General features: G+C 40.2%; 2 protein-coding genes and 1 non-coding gene across 3 annotated transcripts; 2 read left to right on the top strand and 1 right to left on the bottom strand.

The window, feature by feature from the left end:
• Positions 1-792: 792 nt before the first annotated feature.
• gtpbp2a (GTP binding protein 2a) lies at positions 793-10,664 on the bottom strand. The gene is made up of 12 exons (XM_071480432.1): positions 10,238-10,664; positions 9,113-9,139; positions 8,476-8,660; positions 8,248-8,356; positions 7,948-8,145; positions 7,442-7,616; positions 4,206-4,425; positions 3,980-4,115; positions 3,795-3,853; positions 3,527-3,698; positions 3,083-3,247; positions 793-2,995 (listed from the first exon to the last, which is right to left on the bottom strand). The coding sequence occupies exons 1-12, from the start codon at positions 10,433-10,435 to the stop codon at positions 2,813-2,815; spliced, it is 1,827 nt and encodes a 608-aa protein (XP_071336533.1). The 5' UTR covers positions 10,436-10,664; the 3' UTR covers positions 793-2,812.
• trnal-cag (transfer RNA leucine (anticodon CAG)) lies at positions 6,230-6,312 on the top strand. Its single transcript has one exon. It is a non-coding gene; the product is annotated as a tRNA-Leu (tRNA).
• Positions 10,665-12,401: 1,737 nt separating the features above from the next.
• LOC139622823 (otoraplin-like) lies at positions 12,402-13,763 on the top strand. The gene is made up of 4 exons (XM_071480441.1): positions 12,402-12,627; positions 12,787-12,926; positions 13,217-13,327; positions 13,460-13,763. The coding sequence occupies exons 1-4, from the start codon at positions 12,513-12,515 to the stop codon at positions 13,481-13,483; spliced, it is 390 nt and encodes a 129-aa protein (XP_071336542.1). The 5' UTR covers positions 12,402-12,512; the 3' UTR covers positions 13,484-13,763.
• The last annotated feature ends 10,575 nt before the right edge of the window (positions 13,764-24,338 follow it).

The raw sequence follows: 24,338 nt of genomic DNA, 5'->3' as shown, positions 1-24,338 counted from the left end.
GCAGTACTAGTGTTCATGATCTTGTAGTATTCTGACCTGCCAGCAGATGCCACTAGTCAGTTAATATAGAGCAAAAGTCCACACTCAAATGTCAATATGAAATTTTCTAGCGAACTCGAGAGACAAAGAAAAGGTTTTGTAAGACAAGAAGGTTGTATATATATGAAAAACTATTAAATGCAAATAGAACTTGGGAGCCAAACAAAACTGAGTAAAATTTCGTCAGTGTTTATGGTTGTCACAAGACACCAATGCTAATCAGACATACACAGATCACCAGTCTCACTGATAACGCCTGCAGAACTGCCTACCAGACTGAAGTTTTTAAAAAACTAATACAACATATGAGTCGCAAACCTGTCGTGTTTTCACAAAAACAAACAACAAACAAGAAATGTTTATTCTAAAGCCTGTGATATAAAAATGACTGCCTGATGCTTTTACAATTTAATAACACACAATAGCCATCGGCTTGTTAGACCTGTTATGATTGCCAGTAGGATGAGCACAATTACACCAGTCAGAGCCGTGTCATCCTGTTTTGTTTACACTTCTCTACAGTGGTGAATGGCTATTGTTCTGAAGTGCCTGAGCTTTGAAAGACAGTTGAATGAGTAAATTACTCTTGCGTTGTCTTGCATCAGCTGGGGAGCAGGAGGAGCTATAGCAGGAAAATGAAACTCATGGCTCTGTGACATGTGAGCCCATAGACAAAACACTGGATGTATGGCATGGTTGAAAACATTAAGCAACCTTCTGGTTTATTAAAAGACAACTAAATTAAACACCTGCTAAAGAGACAATAAAGGTTTTATTCATGTACATCATGATACACAAATTGGATCTGTACATAAATATTGCATTTCACCCAAATAATGATGACTATTCAGTTTGAAGGAACACAGGTCTTGAACGTGATTTCAAAGAAGTGAAGCTGTATTGGTGTAATTAAGAAGACTAACAGTGAAAAAGGTGTTTGGGTGAATTGTAAAATCTAGAACTACTAGAAATTTATAAAATACTTCTCAAATGCATTAAAAGAAACTTTAACCCCTGATATAACTTCATAAATGCTATAAAATATTTTGGTTGAAATGCTGTCTAAGTTTTCCTCTCTTTGAGTGCACACAAACTGTGCATAACAACAGGGGTGAAACAAAACAGGGCAGACATTTCACTTGTCCTCTGCATCAGTGATGTAAGTGGGACAACAGTGTGTGTAGAAATCACAACATGCAATGATAAAACAGATGGTAAGGCCAACAACAGCCTCGAACAGAGTTGCAATTAACATTCATTTTCAAAGTCGTCTTGTAGATATCAAAAATTGTTTCTAGTAGTAGCACCAACTTAAGTGGATGTTTTCTTTTACTTAGTTGTAAAACTTTGGGGTATAATGAAGGCTACTCAAATGGTAGCCCCGTTAGGCACTGTGTTAAACCCCTTCAAAGTTAGTGACATCAGTAACTTCAGTGAAGAGATGACATCAAGTACCTCAAACATAATTGCTTTGAAACAAAGCTGCATCAGTAGGCAGCTTCACATACTATATAATGCATAATCAAACACATCTCTTTAGGAGTCACCCCTCCCCCCCAAAGTCAGCAACAGAAACATTCGCTGGAGTACTTCTGTGAGAGTGGAATGCTGTCTAATACAATATTGACACTGACCTGAGTAACTAAAGCACTTAAAAGATAGGCAGCGAGATCATTACCATCTCACTGCACCATCGTGAGGCATTTTTTGTGAATTAAAAAAACAAACAAAAAAAACAAAAAAACAAAACATAATTCTCACAGACACGTAACAATTTTAAGGTGATTGCCAATGTGAGTTAGCTTGGCAGGCCGACATACAAACTGGGTCAAGTTCTATCTTTGCATACCTCGCAATTCTCTCCTTTACCTTCATAAAGTGCCTTTATCAGCAATACAGCTTGAAGCAAGATGGCGAAGCTTATATACGACTGACAAGATGTGTCTGAGAACCACAAATGCATCTCATTGCTTTAACAAATATCTCACCTAATTCATTAGTAGTTACTAAGAAAAGGATATGATGTAAGAGTAATCAAATATAGTGAGATCAGAGGCTTGTTCTTATCAGTCAGGCACTGTGCTGGTATCACAGACAAGTTGCTGTGAGGTGATGACAACAATGACATTGGAGAAAGAAACAGGATACACCTTAATGTCCAAGCATCTCATACTTGCAGCTGCCGAGTTTGTAAACGATTATCTGCCAAAGGTACAGTACCAGTCAAAAGTTTGGACACACTATAGGAAAGTGTGTCCCGACTTTTGATTGGTCCTGTTTATCAACACTGGCATATATGTTTCAGTGCAAGTGTGTGTGCATCTTTTTTGAAGTGTGTTAGGGTAGTGCATTTAGGTGTAAACTGTGCAGGCAGAACTTCAACATAGGTGTTCCTAGTTGCCACTTATTGATCTGTGCATTGCAGCTGTGTGTTCTTGACACTCAATATCACTTTGGTAGATGTTGCTTTGAACGTGTTATTGAGGTGGCTGACAAGCTTCCTCTTATCAGTGCCATGAAAAGCAACACTCTTTAAACCTCGACAGAAAACAGACTAATCTATCATCAGCTATTTAAAAGGCTGAAGAGGACAAATGATGAAGATAGTGACAACAAGGCTTTGGAAAAGGGAGACAATAGAAGAAAATTCTGTGAAAGGGGTTTACTGTGCTGGGGACAGGGCAGAGAGGCCTTTGGAGAAAGCAGGAGGGGTTTATAAAGCACCTTGTTTTGGGGTGGGACGGTGTTTTCTGTTGTGGTTGTCTGAAAAACTTTAGGCCTCCTCATCCTCACTTTGGGATGGCTGGTACTGGGCGAGGGGCTGCAACTTGGTGACATGGCCAATACCTTTGGTCAAACCCTCTCTGAAGAGCACCTTAGCTCCCACTTTCAGATATTCTGGGTGCTTGATGAACTTGAAGAGAACCACTGCTTTCTCCCCTGTCCTCAGCTCCTCCTGTGGGACAGTGATGTATCATAAGAACAAAACACATCTAAGAATAATAAAGTCTTCAGACAATTGTAGCCAAGTGGATGAACTAACCTTGCCATACACAGCTTCCACAGTGGCTGTCTGTCTCACATTGCCTATGTGCACAGTAACCTGGAAGCCCTTGTGGAAGGTCTTGGCATGGAAAAGCAGCACAATCTCAGCCTCAAACATCCAGCAGATGGTAGGATCCATCTCCGGACTCACCATCACCATGCCCTTTAAGTGCAAAAACACATAAACATTGTACACAAATAGATTTGAATTCTGTGTGTAACATGTTCTTTGGTTATAATGACTGACATAATATTAAAAATATATTTCAGAAAAACCTTTTTGACCTTCTGTCTGCCACACTGCTCATGCTACCTACTGATATCTTCTATTTTTTCCATTGAGCAGGTACCAAATTTATTTTCATGAAAAAAAAAGTATACTGACAAGTATGGAGGAAAAGTACGAGTTACACAAATGTGGCACAAACATTAAGTGTCTAACCTTGCGTAGTAGTGATCGGTCGAAGTTGCCCAGAGCGAGTGTGGCAGCCTGGCCAGCTCTGAGTACCCTGCATGCCGAGCGGTTCCTTTGGATACTCCCGATGGTCAACTTGTGGAACTGGCCCGAGTCTGTGGGCCCTACTACAAGATGATCTCCCTCACGGCAAATACCACTGCACAATCAAAGAGAATAGTGGCTCAAAGAGAGTTCAGGCTAAACAAACTAACAAAAATGGAAGAACATGAAGTAAGCTCTTCAACACACTGACCTGTACAGAGTACCTCCCACCACAGTCCCCACCTCTGGCACTGTGTAGATCTCATCCACCTGGAATAGGATGTACACCGCTGTCAAACAGTGTCAAAGCCTTTATATATTTATGCTACATGAGGAGGAACGTGTAGGACCCAGTTGATCGCTTACGTGCATACACTCGCTTCATCTCAGACCTACCTGAAACTCAGTTAGCTGTTGCATAAGCTCCTCCTGCTCTTTGCTGTTGCTGAGAGGAGGGATGATGTTGAAGAAGACCTTGAGCAAGTCTAGACTCTCTCCAGACACACTGGACAAGGTGAAGATGGGTGTGATGCTGCCAAGAACAGCACAAACATCAGAAAAACATTGAACAAAAATCTGGTTCATATACTCATTCAATTATGTATATGTAGTTGTCTCATACTTGGGTGACTGGGCGAACTGTTGTGCTGCTGTGACGGCGTCGTCCGTGCTGCTTACAACCATGGGCACCTTGTTGCAGCCCGGCTGTTTCAAGACACGCTCCAACTGCCGCACTGTGCGCTCCACAGTGGCCCGCGTGCAAAGGTCCACCTTACTGATGACGATGAAGATGGGCACCTTCAGGGCCATGGCAAGCCCAAGATGCTCCCGTGTTGTTCCAGCTGGAAAAGGAAAGAAAGGAGAGGAATTAGGTTATGTCTACGATGTCTATTCAACCACATCACGTACATCTTGCCTTGCTCTGCTTCACATGATTGCAAAAGCTTTTACATGCAAGCACACAAAGGCCAGGTTTATTTGATGTATTCAATATGATGCTCTTATCTGGAGAAATTTGCATTAAATAAGTAAGAAGGGATCAAGTCACTTACTTAAACAAACATTAATAGAAAAAATAGAAAAGACAGCACTGATGCACACATTTATACCTCTGGTAGAATCAAACCTCTGAACCTCCAATATTTATCTAAAGACAATAACCAAGACACTGCTTCATATGATATTAAGGATATCAAATACAATACTGAGTCAGAGAAAGAGAAAGAAAATGTATTCTGCATACAAATACAATAGCTGTCCTCAGTCCACAGTTAAGCACAGCTGTGACCTAAGATAACATTGCTTAACTTAACACTGTTGAGAGTCTGAGGGTCAAGAAACCACGTAAGCAAACTGATAAGGCCAGGTAGAATTTCCCATGACGTATGATTATTATGGCATCAGAGAAAGTAGATTAGGATAGAAGGGTAGGGAATATTCAACCACATGCAGTAATTATGTCACTAATGCTTAGGTTGTCCAGAATGCCAAATCAGACCCTTTCTAAACTGAGTGGTCTCATACACGCCTGGTGGATCAGGTTTCTTTGTAAACAAAGCTGGCACGTGAGAAAAGCAATATATATGTAAAGCAGATTATGTTTCAGATATAGGTTACAGGTCTCAACTCAGCCTACATCATTGAGGAGTTCAAGGGTACTGACCCATAACACACATTTAAAGGTTGACAGAGACACAAAATACCCTGACCCCTCGTCAGCTGAGCTGCAGATAGTTTTTTTAGTTGTGTTATTTTCAGTGCATCTACGGTAACGGTGTATATGAAAATTCAAAGTTCCTTATCCTGTGTAAATAATGATGAGTGTAGAGGAAGTGTCATAATATTTAATAAAGCATTACATAATGATACAATGTGATTCCCCTCACGCTGGGTTTTGGGCTTGTCACAGACACAACCCAAGACGAGGCCTATGCATTACACAGATCCATTACTCTGTTTCATAATTAAAGCTGTAGCTCTTGGGTTGCAGACGCTATGTCCCGTTTCTGTCTGTTGCGTAGCTAAGGTGGTCCTCATTCTTGACCCCATTTCCCCCAGCATGCCCTATTTTAGAACAGGCAACCATAAACACAGCAATGTCTACAGTACAAGTACAGAAATTTACCCATAAATGCATATGAATTTAAGAGTATGCTTTAAAAATGTGTAGCATTGCAGGTTGTGCTTCACACTCAAATTTCATATATTTTCATCTCTGAAACCTATTTAAATTCTCTTGGGACACAGAACTTGGATGTGTGTGTATATGTATGTGTGTGCATGTTTTAAATATACCTTGAAAAGAACTACAAGCCATACATTAGCAGCAGATGATTTTAGTTTGCCTGATAACTCTAGCAGGCTGTGTGCTGGATTGTTAAGTAACCAGTGCTGTCTCCATGGCTCAGATTTCATCAACATGCCTCCCTGCCATTTGCAAAAGGAAAGAAAAACTACAAGTCTTCATAATGTGATGTTATTTACAGCCATTGCTTTCAAAAGTGCAGACACAAACAGATAGTCTTTAGAGAAGGTCACACGGTTTTAACAGGGGGTTCTTATCTGGGCCCACTTGCTCTGGCTGTCAAGGCCCCCCTCCGCTCCCTCCTCCCGGTCATGTGGCAGAGCTAGCAGCATGATAAGCATGTCAGGATGGCCGAGCGGTCTAAGGCGCTGCGTTCAGGTCGCAGTCTCCCCTGGAGGCGTGGGTTCGAATCCCACTTCTGACAACAATGTTTTTTGTTTTTTTTTTTAAACTATAATCCTATGAACTAAATCAAAAGAAGTTCTTTGTCTTTCACAAGAACAAAAGTAATAAAACAATACCTCTTCACAAGCAAAGCAGAGAACTGCCCAGCCTGTCCCACAAGTTTGAACAGCTCAGGTTTCAGTGTGTATCATTCCTGGATCTCAGTATTGTACAAGCTTCCTGCATTCTATCTCACTTCATGTTATCATAAAAGATCTGGAGTGGTGAAGAAATATAATGCACTAATATAGACTCTATTAGTAAAACAAGCTGTCCAAATATAATGTCCAGGTAAGGCAACTTTGTTTTTTAAAAGAAGAAAATCTGAAATTTATCAGAAAATATTTTGAACTTAAATTGACTGTTTTTTTTTTTAAACTGTATTTTGAAGGACTTTGGATTATTTAAATTTTCTGGTCATTTTCCTCTTCAGTTCTAGAACCAGAAGTATGTTTTGAACTGTTTTCTGCCACCAAACAACCTTGTTTACACTGTAAACTGCTGAAAACTTCTTGAGTGGAATTCCGTCGAAATTGATCTGCTTCATTTTTTTTTAAAAATCAGCGTATTTCATTACAGAAATCAACAAGCCTTACTCATATGCAAAGATTACCCCTGCAAATATTTGGGGAATAACTTTAAGTGACTGGCAAGTGTTGTAGTGCTCACATGCGCTGTAGCTTACTGAGTCCTTTACAGGTGTCGGGTTTACCACACCTGCATGAGATCAACCATAGAACTACCTCTAGTAGGTCAGAGTACTCTGACATGAATGAATGGTATTTGAGATATTTTTGGACTAGTAGCAGCAGGCAGGGTCAAGGAGGAGGGGTAAAGCGGCTGTGGTTGGGAGGGTGGTGTGTTACATAAGCTCAGATATCACATGCTTGCAAAGTGCTAAACCACGGCTGGACAAGCCCACTACTACAGTCTGTAGGTGTGGTGTACATAAACATAGGCTCACTGTCAGACTGGCCCTACAAGTGTCTATCACCAGTGACACAGCCACTTTCAACCTGTCTTATCTGATTACATTTTAACTGAAATACAATGTTGCATGAGTTCTTATCAAATAAAACTGAAAATTAAATTCATCAATCAATACTCACCAATGCCAGTATTTGCGCTCACGACCAGCATAGCGAAATCTGGACAGTAGCTGGTGAGGCCAAAGATGGTGGTCTTCAGGTACTTGTGGTGACCCGCCAGATCAATGAATGTGATCATTTTAGATGCACTCTCACAAATCTCTTCTGCTGTCCGAGACTCGCTGTAATTCACGACCTAAGACAAAAGCAACAGCAAAAACACATTCCTCAGTTATTGCTTTGAAAGTATAGGTCAGGCTAGAAATCAGTTACAAACAACCAGATGCAGTACTTCAGTGAGTAATACATTAAAGCATTAATATTACATTGTGTGAAACTTTCTTTCCTCTTTAGATCATTGGCACAACCATATTTTCTTGTCTGATCTAATGGAACATCTCGATAAGGAAATCCTGTGATAACCATAACATTATGTATATTTAACTCATGCTGATATGTTTGACAAAATATTTAGTATATAACAAGTTTACACATAATTTATTCTCTGGTGTTGGATCTTTTCTAACCTCTCCTTTACTGTTGAAGCCAAGGATCTCAAAGCTGATGCTTGAAGTACGTCCAGTCTGGATCTCATGAAGATGTCTGAAAAGGTTGAGCCGCGCTCTTCCCCGTCCATTGTCCAGCTCGCCCTGTGTCAAAACACCCAACAAAGTGGACTTGCCCGAGTCCACATTACCCAGGACAGCTACTCGCAAGTCCAAGAACTGCAGGAAAAACACAAAAGCAAAAAAAATTTAAAATGAACAGATCAGCAGAAAGAGAACAACAGCCAAAAAACAGTGTGCCTTCATAGCAGCCTCACTAACCTGTTGGTCATCTGGCACCTTGCGAATGAGAACTTCAGCAATCTTACGAGGCTCATCAGAGTCGTAGTCCACTTCTCGCTCTCGGAGAACAGTGATGTCAGCTCCGACTCTGTCATTAAAAAAACCAAAGCAAAAGAAAAACTGAATTGTGTTATCACAAAATTTCCATTTACACATAACTGGGCTATGTCTAAATATAAAATAAATAAGGACACTTTCTGGACTTACTTCTCTGCAAGCCTATGGAGTGTCTTCAGTGATGCCCTCATGTCTTCCTCTGATAGTCCCACCAGCATGCCATTGTCCTCAACACCTATTTGGTAGACAGCTTCACCTCGGCCCTCCTGCAGTCGCCATTTCATCTGTGTTGCCAGGTGCTCAAAGCGGTATTGCGTGGGGTTCACTAGCTTCAGCTGAGGGAGGGAGAGACTTTAGACATCAGTGCTGAACTTAAACCAAGATCACGGAAAGTTAAATGGTTCTAGTCAATGATTAAATTATTCTGATGCAAAGTAAGTAAGTAGCATTTTAGTTGATTACTGTAGGACTGAGGCAATAAAAGTCTTCAATAAAGTCTGTGTTGATGTGGAGGGGGAAGCAGCTGTCCGTAGGTTAAAAAAGCTCTCGCTAATCCAGTGGGGTGTTGATTTTCCATCACAGACCATGTGAGAGTGCACTTAAATATTCTGACATATTACCTACATATTACTGGAAGCTTATTGTGATGATGACTGAGAGGCTGACCTAACCATAAGCTGTTCATTGCTGTGGTGTTATATGAAGCAACTAGCTAACTTTGAAGGAAACCAAAATACCCTTTGAACACAACAGTGTCCTTGCATGACATGACAGCTAATTTGCTTACCTTGTACTCTATATTTCCCTCTTCAGCCTAAGAGACAGGGAGGGAAACAAAGAGAGACAGACAGACACAGAACAGAAACAATAGCTGTCAGACTGTAGAGAAGTGAAACAACAGGCTATTGATTTGTTAAAAGACACAAAGAAAAGCAATCTGACTGAATGCGCAGTCAGTGCACTTATGTGAATAGGTAGTCACACAAACCGACTAACTGCCTTGCTGGCTTTAATACACAGCTACTTAATGTGTTATAAGACCAAACGCATTCGTGTGGGGAAAAAAAAAATCGCCATACATTTAAAGTTAACTAGTTTCCTCCAAGTGGGACAAATATCTCAAATGTATACAAGCAGTTATGATCACTACAGGAGAGTGGAGCGGGTTAAAAGCTGGAGATCAGCTGAAACAACACTGAAGCCATGGGATGTGTTGAGGCTTGTCCATTAACAAGACATGAGTTTATGACCATGGTGCTTATTGCTCATCTATTTAATCTATTCAATCCTGAACCTAAATGGCTTTTATTTGACTGAGGGTTAAGTTCATTAGCTTGAGGTCAACACAATTCGCGAAAAAAAATAATAATAATGATCATATGAACTCTTACTTGAGTTTTAATTTAGGCAACTAATGTTATAAACAAACTGGCTAAGTAATCATTCGTTACTGTGTAATAACAGTCCTTGGCTGAGTGAATGTCAGACTGTAATAACATTAGCTAGGTGGGTCGGCCGAGTATACCCCCGCCCCCCTGCTACATATTTACAAACACAGCTGTTCCTCTTCTGCTAGCTTGTAAAACACTGCCCGGCTGTAACAGGCAGCTTTTCACTGAACACACACTGGGTCGGTGCTGTAAAACTACTGTGGGAACCGTTTACTGTCATCAAATATTTGATTGCTAATGTTAGCATCTCATTCATTTTTCGTTGTTTCCGACTAGCTACGTGTCACTGCAAGTTCAAACCGGAGCCAGGCTCGGATAGCTAACTCCGACGACAGGAAATGCAACGAAACATCTGCGTTATTCGGCACAAAACACAGAAAGCGCACAATTAAGTTTACATTATTTTTACCGTACATTGCTTTAAAACGTAAATAATACTGCTGCACTGCTTTCCTTCTTACCTCTGGAGGTAGATACGGGGTGTTATTGCTTGGTTTGAAGGTGCGAGAGAATCGAGTTTTTGATTTCTTGTTCTTAGCACTAGCTTTTCTGGGGGCTACGCCATACCCATTTCCAGGTTTAACGCTGGAGGCGACACCTGGAGATCCAGAGCCGTGTCCATTTCCTGAGCCGAATAAGTCCGATACCCGCGCATCCATCAGCTACTCTGGGACCTAAGTTGTTAGCTTACCACACTACCTATAAATATGATGCTGTGCTGTTAAAAGAGACCTCGACCGAAGCAAGCAGGTGTTTGCATTTGAGTGTAATTAGCCCGCCAGTGGTAGCTTACAGCCCCTAAGAGAAAACCAAAGCGCCGACCACCCCCAAACTCTTCAAACCGAACAATAACAGCCCCGTCCGAGGCTGTCGCTTTCAGTTTACAGTGCGCCTACGTCACAGGCCTAAATATTTTAGGTGTGCTTGATTTAAAGTACAGCAGAGTGCGAGCGGGCGGGTCTCTTTGCTTCCTGGCTTGAGCGAGATTGTTTGTACATTTAAACACCACCCGCCTAGCCACGTAGGTTTCGACAGCGTATACACACACACACAGTTTTGCATCGCTTTGCATCAGTCGAAAAAGGAAATAATTGCACGTTTGTTTACAGTAGACTTTGAAAGCGTAGCCTTCACAAAACCTGATGCAACAAGACTGAAAAATATGTGACCAACTTAGACGTATAGATCCTTGAATAAGACTTTGACCTATAAGTTGGCATTTATAGGCTTTAAAGGAGAATACCTCTTCAATTGTGTTTTCATACCGACAATGTGGTACAAGAGGGACAAAAATGATGAGCACGCAAAAAAAAAAAAAAACCCGAAAACAAACATTAACACAGGGAGCCACAAAATTATATAAAACCTGGCTTATTTCCAAACAGGTTTTGCTTCATTATTTCACCTACAAAATGACACTGCACATCAGTTTGATGTGGCTGAAGCCCTGTCTCTTTCTTTATTTATTGCATACTTAAAGGCTGAAGTTATTATTCCTCAATTATGAGTTTATATTGGCTTGTCCATCAATGTGCCTCTATCTAGTTTATCATCCAGCATTACAGTAAAGTATTAACCCATGAAATCCCCACAAAAACAGATAGCTAATACTTGGTTATGCCATAATATCTTTTTTTTTTTTTACTTGGCAAAAACAACCAACTAACAAATCCCGAGTAGTAGTAGTAGTAGGTCTATTGACCACAGCTAGGGGATAAGAGTGCCATCAGGTGTTTGGATGAGGACATGGAGGGTTGCAGTGCAAAATTGGCCATTGTTTTCGACACAATTTGAGACTCTCCATTAGTCTGTTTAACCATTTCTACATTGTGTAGACTTTTTGAAAATGTTACTCAGACTAGATTTGGTTCCATTTTGTTTTGTAATTTTTTTTTTTTTTTTCAAGACTTTGTTTTGCAAATGTATTAAAGTCACACCTGAGCTAGATTTCAAGAGGAACTATAGTTGTTGCCAGCAAACTTCATTCTATCACATATGCTCCTGCTGCTTTACACATATGTTATTAATGGTGGCATCATTCTTATGCTCTTCAGGTTCAAGTAGTGTACTTCCCAACATTATCATGTCCCGTACAGAGTTATTGTTTTTCATCTCTTTAAGCCTGGGCTTGTTTATTTTTTAATTGCTGTGTGTACAATTTCCAGTTTTTTCTATTTAAAATGATCTCATGCCTTTAGAGTGTCTTTAGAGAATCATCAGAGCGAAATGTAACTCAGCTCAACATTTTCCAAAGTCAGTTTGTTGCACTTTTACACAAAATGATCCATAGATTTTACTTCTAGTTACATAAAATATCATAAAAGTTATCGCACTGCTTCTTGCATAGGACATTTTAGTCTGTCCAGAAATATTGGACTTACTAAATGACCTGTTGAAGGAACACCATATTGTGTTTATACACATGAAGTTTACAGAGCCCAAGACACACAGCTCAGGTGAACTGTGACTGCCTGTTCCTGCAAAGAAACCAAGATTTGAGTAGTTAAAAAAAAAAAAAAAAAAAAAGTCAGCCAACTCCCCTGTGGGTAAATGAATAGTTTCAGAGTGAAACTCAACACTGATTGGCTAGGCGACCTCTGATGTAGGGGCTCAGCCCATTCTGTCCTGGCTGAGAGAAGTGTTTTGCGATCTTTATAGCCTTAAGTTCCTTCAAACGTCCACATTCACAACCACACACACACCCAACACTGCCTTGGTTCTGCTCTTTTGGTCAGCATGAGTTATCCACTGGTGATTCTGCTCTGTGTGGGACTACTGCACCAGACTGCGAGGGCTGTCATCATGGATAAGTTAGCAGACAACAAGATTTGTGGAGATGCAGAATGCTCACGTAAGTCAGAGCACGAAAGAGAAGCATGGCAGAGCATGCAGTGTATGCTGAAATGTAGTAGGCCTACAAATTAAAATCATGGCATTAAAATGCAATGTGTTTGTTAACTTTCCATCGTACGCATTTACCTTTCCTCTGTCGTTTTCTGTGCTTTATCAGATGTTCTCTCCGTGGCCACAGCCTTGGATGACTTCATAGCCCCTGACTGCAGATTCATCAACATCAAGAAGGGTCAGATGGTTTATGTGTATTCTAAACTCGTACCAGAGGAGGGCGCCGGAGTCTTCTGGTCTGGAAGCGTATGTGGATGTTTGTTTCATGTTATGTAGGAGTGTAGCACTGTACACCTGCAATCAGTTACTAAGGGCACAGAGGATATGCAGCAGCCGGGAGAAAAAAAATGTGAACTTTCCGGCTTTTCTTACAAGAGCAAAATGTCAAGAAAGACATTTGGTTAATATTTCACTGCATCTGAAATGAGCAAGCATTTTCATCATGTCAAGTTTAGTAAGGAAGGTTAAATGCATACAGCATATATAATGTGATGCACGTTAATTTGTTAGAGAGGCCCTGTTATTTTCTCTGGCAGGTTTACAGTGAGCGGTATGTGGACCAGATGGGCATTATTGGATACTTCCCCGCAACTGTGGTGAAGGAGACGCAGAAGTTCACACAAGGCACAGTTCAGGTTCCTACAACTGTGAGTATTTCCATCTCTTTTATAAGACATCATTTTTTTCATTCTCTTTTCATTTTCTGGAGTAATAGGTGTTGGTCAACATTTACAGTATCTCATTTTACTTCTTTATTTATTTTCCTTCCTTTCTTTCAGGGCATGGACTTCTACTGTGATTAAGGCATGGCAGGCTGAAGCCTCTCTCTTCTCAAGTCTTGCTTTTAGTAACTCTGGCTTTTATAAAGAAGAATAGACTGTTCTTGTATTGAGCCGGTGTGCCAGACTATATGCCATTACATCCTGTGGTTTTGTCTCCAGCTGGAATGAAAACCTGGACACATTTAGCCCAGCGCAGTCCGCAGTCTGACACCCCGCTGTTGAGTGAACTAGTCCTATCTGTCCTTGCTTTGTATTTACAGGTCACTTTGCTCAATAAACCCTTTTTCATGTCAATGCAAAATGTTGATTATTTGAATAGCTAAGAATTTCTTTTTTTCCAGCTCATTACTTTGATGTTTCAGGATTGGTAATTGCAATCTTATTGCACATATCTGCAGAAACATTGACTCTCCTGTTGTTAATATATCATCACATTCCATCTGTAATTTTTTTTAAGTATAAAGATTTCTTGATGTCGTAAGAGACTTTTTTGTTACACCATAAACTATCTGTATTTCACAGTGATTTATGATTCATCCTACAAGAGCAGATGAAGAAGTCTCTACTTCTTTTCTTTTTTTTCAAAATGAATGCAATCTTCAGGGGAAATAATTGTACAATAGCACATTTGCATATAAAATCCATTCAATTCCAGAATTATTCATGCTAACACATTTTCAGTTTAATAATAATATTTTGTAGCCAATTAATATGCCTCTATTCCTCTTTTCTTTGACACACTCAAAAACAACTGTGCTGAACAGACCTTTCTGAAGTAACTCTGATAAATCTAATGAGGGGCACACCGTGCAGTAGCACTGAGGTGAATCTATGACTGATAAATAAGATAACTCAGTAACTCTAGTGACTACAGCAGCAATGGGAAAACACTCATGAATAAAAAAAAGCTGAGAGACACTTTTATCTTTTTTATGTGGGACTTCATCTGGAAGGAAGCTTAAAAGGGATAAGGTGACACAGACTCATGACTCACGTCTCTATGTCACTTTATCGACTGACATGACTTTTTCAAACATACATCAAATGAAATGACAACAATCTACAAAACAATTTGCTCAAAGCGTTTTAAAATGATGACGCTTGTTTTCTCTGTATATGAGAATATGAGACAGCAATTAACTGAATCGTAATAATTTAGCTTTTTTTTTTTTTTTTTTTTTTTTTTTTAATCTAGACCGATACACCTGTAGTCTTGCTAAAAGCTCGGTAAGATGTTTCATGTTGCTTTGAAGTATATCAAAGTGTTCCAGGCCGGACCTCCTTAAAAGCCCACCTCTTAGCGTAATTTGACCTTTGAAGCTTTGATTTTAATTGTGATGAATTTACTTTATATTTATGTTACTTTCAGTTAAATTGTATTAATGTATACATGCCACACATAAGTCTGGTATATTTTTTGTTTTTAAAACGTCCAAAATGATATGAGATCTGAGATTATCAATTCCTCCTACGTCTGTCTCAAGCAAACACATACACACGCAGCTTCCAGAGAGCTGTTATGAATAAACATGGCCTGACATATTGTCATAGCTAAGACTCTTTCCACGGAATGATTTGAATCTCTCTTTGATTGATTTTGAATCATCAGTATCTCTTCTTTATGCATCAGCGCACCCACCCAGATAGAGGGATTGTAGTGAATATAACATCTCAATCAAACGTCCCCCATTTACGATGGGGGATTATCAAAGGATAAGACCTTTCATTTGGATCAAGGAAGAGTCAGTGATTTAGCTAATGTTCCTCAGAGCTTCCATTCCATTTCTCTGCCATTTGCGGAAGTCTCTGACATGACAGCTACATGCATTGATTTGTGCTGCCGCTGCAAACAGGTAATTTTGATTAGTTTATTTCTCTGTCTGACCTGAGGCATTCTTAGAAAGGCAGGCTTATGAGTTTAGGAAATAGGTCTGCCACACATTACGATCAATCTCTTGTCCCATTCTTAGCCCAGATCAATACAAACCTGTTTCAAATGTGGACATCTACCACAAACTGCCGCTCAGGAAAAACATACCTGACGCATGTTAAAGCAGGGATTCACAAGAGAAGAGAAGAGAAGGGAAGAAAAGAAATATTTCCTGAATCATTTCAGTTCAGAATAAATAACATCTAAATAAAATCATGCACAGAGGAACTAAATTCTGAATCCAGGGGTTATTGCCAACAATTGTCCCAAAGAGGTGATTTGCTCAGCACCTTTTCTTCTGATTGCCAATTGCAGTTGTTGTATGTGTATGTATGTGCAGGTCAAAATCCTGCAAATCACAGCAAGTTACTCCTGTCTGAAGTCAATCTTCCATCAGACAGCTGTAGCTTTAGGGTGTTACCATGGTGACAAGCAGGGATACCGTGACAGAAGAGATTGATGTGCATGCATGTTTGTGTGTGAGCTTAAAGGAGCAGCTGCCAAATGCAGGCTACAGCAGACGCATTTCTTTTTTTTTTTTTTTTTTCCATCCGGTGTCACACCCACACCTCTACCCTCCAGCAGCATAGCACCCTGCGTGGCTGAGAAATCAACAGCCTCAGGTTTGGTTAGGATCTGAGCATGACATTTTAGACTGGGGAAACATGATTCTCTCTCTTTTTTTTTTTTTTACATCCCAAAAACTCATGTCTGGCATGTCTGTGTGACGCAACAAATTGTGATCCTGTTTAACAAATGGAGTCTAACAGCTCTTAATCAGAACAACCCACAACTGCAGCGGATTTGATTTATTTTTCAAATTTGAAGCAATTATAAAAGGGAGGAGGAATTATAATCAGCAAAAGATCATTTCAATTGTGTGAGAGAGGTTCCTGGATAAACAAAACACTCCAGAGCACTTTACTGCGTATCTCTGTCTTGTCTGGCTCTGAAAAACTATATAAACTTAGATTGATCAGAATTGTTGTGAGAATGAAAAAAAAGATAGAGGTTGGAAGAACATTTGAAGAGCAACGGTCATACTGTCTTGAACACGGGAGGACTCAGTGTGAATGTGTTTGATGAAACAGCTACTTTCTTTCCATGGGGAAACTCTGGGCTTTGTCCCCATGAGAAAAGGTACAACGACAGACAGAAAACCTGAACTCTTATCCTCTGGAGTGATGGAAGACTCTGTGCTTTATGCATGCATGACGAGGGGCTAAGCACGACTGAGTGTGTGGGTGTCTGAGGCAACTGACTTAATCGGTAGTGTCTTAAAGGTGCTGGAATGATAGGGTTTGTCTGTACAGATTTTCTTCAAGAGTGTCAGTAAATGCCAGCTCACTGCTTGTTTGAACTAAATCAATCAATCAGTCGGCATGAATCAGTCACTGCTGTAGCCTGAGGACCAGCGGTGTCCTACTCACTTGATTAATATCCTATACATTTAAAACTGTATTTGTCACTCTAGTTTTGTGTCACCAACTGGACACGTCATGTGTATTTCTGCCATATTTCAAGGATAGAGTGAAAAAGAAAAGTGATTAATCAAGAAGAAAGTGCCACTTCAACAATATTCTCTCTCTTTCAGTGTTTATCCATCTCACTCGCTTGTTCTTCGGCTATGTGTGTCTGTTTTATATCTCTGACTCATATAATTGCACAAGCGAGTGTAATTCCACCCATTTTCTCTGTCACACATCCACACAAAGAAACCATTGATTTCATTTCTTGTATGTTCAACCCTCCAAACAGCTCAGCACTCCATTATATCACTTACTTGAGGGTTAATGCTCTTTTCTGTTAGAGGAAAAAAAAAAGACATTTGAGGAGGAATTGAAACCTGCATTTTTTTTTTAGAACAAGGAAAAAAGTTGCTAAATGGAAAAATAGTTAAATATGTTACTCTTCATAGTGAGTCCGTTTGTTTCACTCCACACTGACATTTTCAGTTAAAAGCACATACACTCATAAGTTCTTTATTAGGAACACCATACTAATGGGTAGAGCCTCCCTTTGCTCTTAAAACAGCCTCAGTCCTTTGTGGCACGGATTCCACAAGATGTTGAAAACATTCCTTTGAGATTCTGGTCCCTGTTGGCAACACTGCATCACTTCAGTTCTGTAGATTGGTCAGCTGCACATTTATGTCGCCAGTCTTCCCAAACATGAACTACTGGCTTCAGATCTGTCGAGTGAGGAGTTCATGAAACCAGTTTGAGATGACTTTTGTTTTGTGAGGTGGTGCATTATCATGCTGGAAGTAATTGTGGCCATAAAGGGATGTGCATTGTCAGCAACAATATTTTGTGGCATTTAAACCAGGATTGATGAGTATTAAGGGGCACAAAGTGTGCCAAGAAAATATTCCCTACAGAATTACACCACTACCACAGCCTTGACACAGGCAGGTTGAGTCTATTAACTTATGTTGTTGATACCAAATTCCTACCATCTGCGTGCCTCAGTGGAAATTCAGATTCATCAAACCAGGCTATGTTTTTCCAGTCTTTAACCAGTTTTGGTAAACCTGTGCCCACTGCAGCCTCAGATTTCCGTTCTTGGCTGACAGGAGGGGAACCCGACGTAGTCTTCTGCTGTTGTGGTCTCAAGACTCTGTTGTGTGTGAAAATCCCAGGAGATCAGCAGTTTTAGAAATATGCAAACCAGTCTGTCTGGCACCAACTCTCATGCCATGGCCAAAGTCCCTGAGATCACATTTCCTCCCCATTTGTTGATTTGAACAATAACTGAATCTGTATGATTTTATGCGCTGGACTGCTGCCACATAATTGACTGATTGGATAGTTGCATGAATAAGCAGGTTCACAGGTGTTCCTAATAAAGTGCTTGTGGGTGTATACTCCTCTGATGAGCAGTCTACCAATGTCTCCTGAAAAGTATGTATGCGTGTGTGTCTGTGTGTGTGTGTGTGTGTGTGTGTGTGTATGTGTGTGCAAAGAAAACTGTTTGAAAAAAATTAAAAACATCTTTCCTGGGTGGAAGTGAGTTGATGATTCTCATGTTGTTCCACTTCTGTCCCTTGTCTCAGCAGTCACCTACATTTCTGTCGCACCTGAATAAACGGCTTCTTGCAATTTCAACCCCGAACCAACTCCCCCCCCCCCCCCCCCCCCCCCCATCTGTTTTGCCCATCACCATGGTTACCAAAACGATTCAGGGAAAGGTAGCTGTGTGTGTGTGTGTGTGTGTGTGTGTGTTTGGGGGGTTAGCAGTGTGTAAGAAGACCTTCAACAATGGTTCAAGAGATGCTTTATCTCTATTTTGCTAATGATGTTCTTGCAAGTCAAAGGTCATAGAGCTGAAAGAAAAAGGTGGGAAATGAATGATACCATGAGGAAATTAGATGCGGCCATTAGCCTGTAATTTTTAACAAATGAAAATCTAGAGACCTCATTCTGAGACTAGTTTGATACATTAGTTATGTATCATGGATTAATACATAATTAGCGGTCCAAGAAGTGGTTAGCTTTAATAATAAAATGATGGTGTGTGTCAAGACTGGCTAGAAAAGAAATAATCCAGCCATCAGAGGATTAGGCTAAGGTTTGTCTTGTCAGAAATTCATTTGCTTGGCAGTGGAGTATACTGTAGAAAAACTAAAAGCTTTACTGTTTCAAGCAGACGTAAAAGTGTGAGGTTGTCAGGGCTTCTCTGCACATGCCTGAGTGAATTAGACCCACAGAAACAGTGGCCAGAAACATGACGCCGAATGAAATATAATGTGTTACGCATAATGTGTTTGTGGGGTGGGTGCTGGCTGGCTGAGGCCTTTCTGTATGGCACTTGCATGTCCTCCCAGTGCAGGCAAGAGTGTAAATGCAAGGTGTAAATGAATGTGAACGGTTGTATGTTTCTGTGCTTCAGCAGGGAATGTCAGGGGTCCCCCGGCAACCCTCCAGGGTAAGTATAGGTATACATAATTAATGGATAGACGAATGGATGTATGTCTGTTGAATGTATATTTAGACAACTGCTTGGTAACATGTTCACCACAATAATAGCCAACTACATACAGTATATTATCACTTTAAAATGATATGTCAGTGTTGTGTTTAAAGCTTGATCCGATTCTGATTTTAAACCTTTTAATCAAATAATGCACTTGGGGCAATTCTAACAGTTATCTGGATACCTATCCAGCGATCTGCCTGCTGGGGTTGGTATACAGTCTGAGTACTAAAAGCTGAAAAAAGATTTTTACATTTTTGCCTCAAAAAAAATCTTGATGTCATCAAGCAACTTCCAAATTTTCAGAAGACTGAACGACTGTAGATCACCCTCTCTTTAACCTTAAGCCAGTGGATATTTCCTGAAACAGAAAGCAAGGTATTATTCTGTCCATTGTAAAGATATCTCTTTGGATATAGACAGTATGAACATGCTATCCTACAAGCATGTCTGGGTCTCACAAAGCTTTGAAAAGTTCTATTATGAGCATATCTTCTAACCTTGTTGAACAAACTGAAAGCGACGAAGCCGTGGCTGATGGACGTCAACAAAAGACCTACTCTATTCATTCCTTCAGTTATATGATTGTGACTGAGAGGTCACAGATAGCTCATAGACTTCTCCATTAATTTCCTTGTAACATAAATAATTCATGTGTTTAGGTAACACATGGCTGGAGGTCTTGGAGAAAGCTGTCTACTGTGTTTGATGCTTACATGTCATGGCATCGTCTACACCTCGCAGAGAAAAACACTTGAAAAATCCCAGTAGTCACGATTTCCATTGTTTAGCATTATATCAGCGTGATACCAATGACACTAATGAAACACTAATGAAACAATGAGTGACACTGTATTTCTGCTCATTTTCTTTATTTTCTTTCTGCATATAAACACCAAAAAATCTACTTAGCTTCTCTCAGCAGAGACGGAATGATTTAGTTCCCTCTTAATACAAGAGTACTGTATACAAGTCAGGCTCTTTGTCACACTGGTTTCTCATATGTAACCAAAGGATGGGGTCCATTTTATCCTGAGGAGTCTCCCTACATCAGGCTGACAGGTTACTTGGGAAGAGGAGAAATAATAGGCTATCATTTTGTTTCATCATTCAGCTTTTGGAGGCGTGGAAAGCTTCCATCTGAAAATTTTTACGTCCTGTCTTCAAACGTTTTTGCAGAGGGGTTTTTGCACAAGCCTCTAAGCTATGAATAGACTGAGTGTTTGTCATGACAACCAATTACCCATTACAAAAGCAGTGAGGCTAAGTAAGGCAATTAAGTGGTGAAACAAAATTGTGTGTTGCAGGATTTCTCAGTGTGTTTCTGCTCACGTGTATGTGCGTGAACAGTTCTTGAGGGGAATTTTTTTATTAGAACATTTTCCGTGTTGTGCTTTACTTCTATGCTCTCCTGGTCTTTTAAAATCAAACTGTCTACTGCAGACATCATTTTTATAGTGGTAGTAATCATAAAGTGATGTTGTTTAATTAAATTATAAACAATATATTTACAGTGAATAGACATTGTCATGCATAACAAGCAGGAAGAATGGTCCTAACTGACTCATTAGATTACAACACACCACTGAAACAGAATAATTTAAAGTTCAGTAGTGATTGAATAACAATTAAGTGCACATTTATTTTTCCAAGCTGTGCGGTGCTGCTGCCACTAACAGAAGTAGCTTTTGATCATTGAATTATTATTTACAGTAGGGCTTTATCAACATAGCAGCTCTTATTTTTTGAATGTCAAATCTTGATGTACTGTGTCAGCACGCTGCATGAGGCTGTGGTTCGTCTATAAGGTTTTGTCCTGTTTCTTTCAAGTTTCATATCTCAGTCTTGCAGCCACCAGAAGCTCGTTGCCAGAAAGTGACATGACAGACAGTGTTTTTTTTTAAAAAAAAACTGCTTTAATAGAACGTTTTATTATGGGGAAAAAAAATGGTCATGTGTTGCTCAATTTGCTAAATGTCAAATCATAGCAAACAGTGTGGTATAAACAGAGCGCATGCACACACATACAGTAGAGGTATTACTGCATGTAGCTGAATCACCTGAATGTGAGATGAGAAATGTTCTTGGTGTTAAGTGGCAAATGAGTGTCAGAATACAGTATGTAAGAATAAAATGACATCCTGCTTTGTACAAACCACGTGCCTCTGAGCCATTACAGGTAGGCAGGCTGTCCTAGAGTACACGTTGTTGCTTTGCAGAGCTTGTGGGCAGTTTATAGATGAACCAGGTTTGTTAAGCCTAATGGTCCTTGTATTGATTGGCCGGGGTATCCTTGCAAATTCGCAGGGGCAGAATGAACAATGAGGATCTCTAAACGCATTTCAGCTTGCAGTTTTATTGACCCTCTTGGAGCGGGCAGTGCGGAGTTTATTTACACACTCTGCTCGCAGCCTGTTTTTACAATGGCAGTATGGATCTGAGAAGGTGTTGGGGGGAGTATTGCCCATCATCCAGTGCACAGTTGACTGGTTATAATGAAGTGAACAGATTTTAATAATGTCTGATATAAAGTGGCTCTGGTTAGTAAACTTGTGAGTGAAAACAATTAAACTCTTTGCAAATGAGTTACTTTTACTCGATTAAATAAATGAGGCTACACTAAATAAATTAATCAGCACAGTACAGAACTGCTAATTAGCGGTGCTGACTTCACAGTCACTAGGCAGAATGGCAGGCTTATCTCTTAGCTCCTGTCAACTCGGTGCAGTTGCTGAGCCACAAAGAGACTGTGGCAGCCTCTAATCCCACGCTGGATCAAATGGTGCAGGTTCTCACATCGGTGTTAAGAATCTAATGAAAGGTGTTAAACACCATCTTTCCGTGAGAGTCACTCAGCCTCAGTCTCAGTCAGCTGAGTGACGTATGGAAAAACATGCTCATCCATGCGCATAATGCATATTCACACATACAAAAGACTGCTTTTGTTTTGTTTATACAGCATTTCTCTGCATCCATTGTAACCTTTGTTCCTAGCAACTAGTGCTTAAATGTCAAGTGGTCATGTTAATGACTTGTGTCTAGATTCCTGGAAATATTTACTCCTATCACCGTTTCCCTCCAAAAATATCTTCCTTCATTCATTAGTTGGCTTTTTGTGTTATTTAACAACAATGTCAGTACTTTATTTCGCATTTAGCATTTCTTTTTAGCATTGCTAAACAGCTAAATCACATGACATGTTGCTAATTGCTTGTGGCATAGTCATGTTTACCCAGTGCCCTGTGTGGCCTATGAAAACTATCCATTGTTTGCTTTCTTAATGGACTGTGCTCTTTGGCTGCTAGTGTATAGGGCAGTACTGGAAAGAGGCTTTGAAACCTCTAAGATAACATTACCATTAGCCCTAATGTCCTTTTAAAATGGAAAGAGCATCAGAGCCCACACAGAGAGACTGCTGTGTATGCTGTTTATGCCGTTTGCGTGATACAGTCCCATTGTCATCATCTCCTGCCAAGGTCACTTGGCCTGTGCCTTTCCTTTAGTCACAGTCCCATCAGATATTAGCCTCTTAGCAAAACAGGGACATTTCTCAAACTGATGTGCTGACATTTAACATTTTACACTCCATTCCCAACATCCCCAGTGTTTAGCTAATTTTAGCTGTGCAGTCATGACACAATCTCCTAGGTTAAGAGGCTATTTCGATTTTTTGACAAAATAGGAATCAAGTGCTTGCTTTTGGAATGCACACACACACCCAACTCACTTTTTCTAATGACTGTAACCTAACAAAAACAGATGGAAAGGATGACCTCTTTCGCTCAGACATGGAGCTCAACACGGTTTGTGACAGTCACCTTGCTTACATGGTGATTATTTCCCGTTGTGCCTCAGAGGTCAGGCTGTCTCATCAGACTCTCTGAAAAGGCAGGCGATGTTGAATGCTGTGTCGTCAAACGTCACAGCCCAACCGAAGCTGATAATTGCTCAGACATCAGATTGGAGGTGGCTGACTTCACTGACGACTTAATGAGCATATAAAAGGAAATGGGAAAGTTGGCAGTGCCGTGAACAGCTGAGGACTAGGACCAGCTCAGGAGGCTTGATTAGAAAAATTAACTTTGAGGTAATGTTTTCCACAGTGTCCAATCCAAATCATCAGCAGCAAATGTGTTTGAGGTGTTTGATTGTGGCATGTTGGGGGCCACTCAGCATGATACACTTGTAATGGCAATTAAACCACTGCAGTCATGACATCAACATAATTTCTGGATACATGCTGGGCATGAATGCTTGGCTCAGAGACGAGCCATGCCCATCCACAAACTTACTGTAAACTCTAAAGCACCCGCTGATATCATTTAGCTGATTACTGTTGTGCTTCTGACAAATCATCCCATTGACACAGAGTTGTAGCTGCTGGCAGAGGAGCTCTGCTCAAAATACAGCACAAACAATGCTGTACCTCAGAGTCAAGGTCAAAACACATTTTCCGAACTGCCAATCTGACAGCGTGTGCGACAGTGACAATAATCAAATTATTGCAACTTGGTGCTAACACTGTGCGGACATGTTTCATTACCCACAGACCTCTTGAAAGAAGATAGTGTTGAGTAAACTCTCTAAAACAAACTCTTTATACACTTTGGATACAAATTGGTCAAGTGAGGTAAAAACCCTGCTATCTTGAAATGTCTCTGTAGATGTTATAACGCAGATATTTTATTTTCCAGCAGTGTGAAAGATGCCATTTCCTTCAAAGTCAGAGTGAGGTTGCTAATTAATCAAATCAGACTTGATGTTTTTTCATCCTCTCTCTGTCTCAATGAACATGATTCATCTCTGAAGTTAATTTGCATGTCCTTTTATTCCCCCCTATACGTGCATTCATTAGACAGCACAGCGTACTCACCTCCAAATAAGTAACACACAGGGGGAAATAATTATTGTGATTACGCATAATCTTTGCCCGCACAGTTGTTTTTCTTTTCCAATTAAAAGAAAATCTAT

This window comes from Trachinotus anak, unplaced genomic scaffold (assembly GCF_046630095.1).
Source record: "Trachinotus anak isolate AG129_WGS33_773 ecotype Australia unplaced genomic scaffold, CSIRO_AGI_Tana_v1 ptg000007l, whole genome shotgun sequence".
Classification (NCBI taxonomy): domain Eukaryota; kingdom Metazoa; phylum Chordata; class Actinopteri; order Carangiformes; family Carangidae; genus Trachinotus; species Trachinotus anak.
Note: the sequence above shows the minus strand (reverse complement) of the source record. Positions and strands in the feature narration are given on the sequence as shown.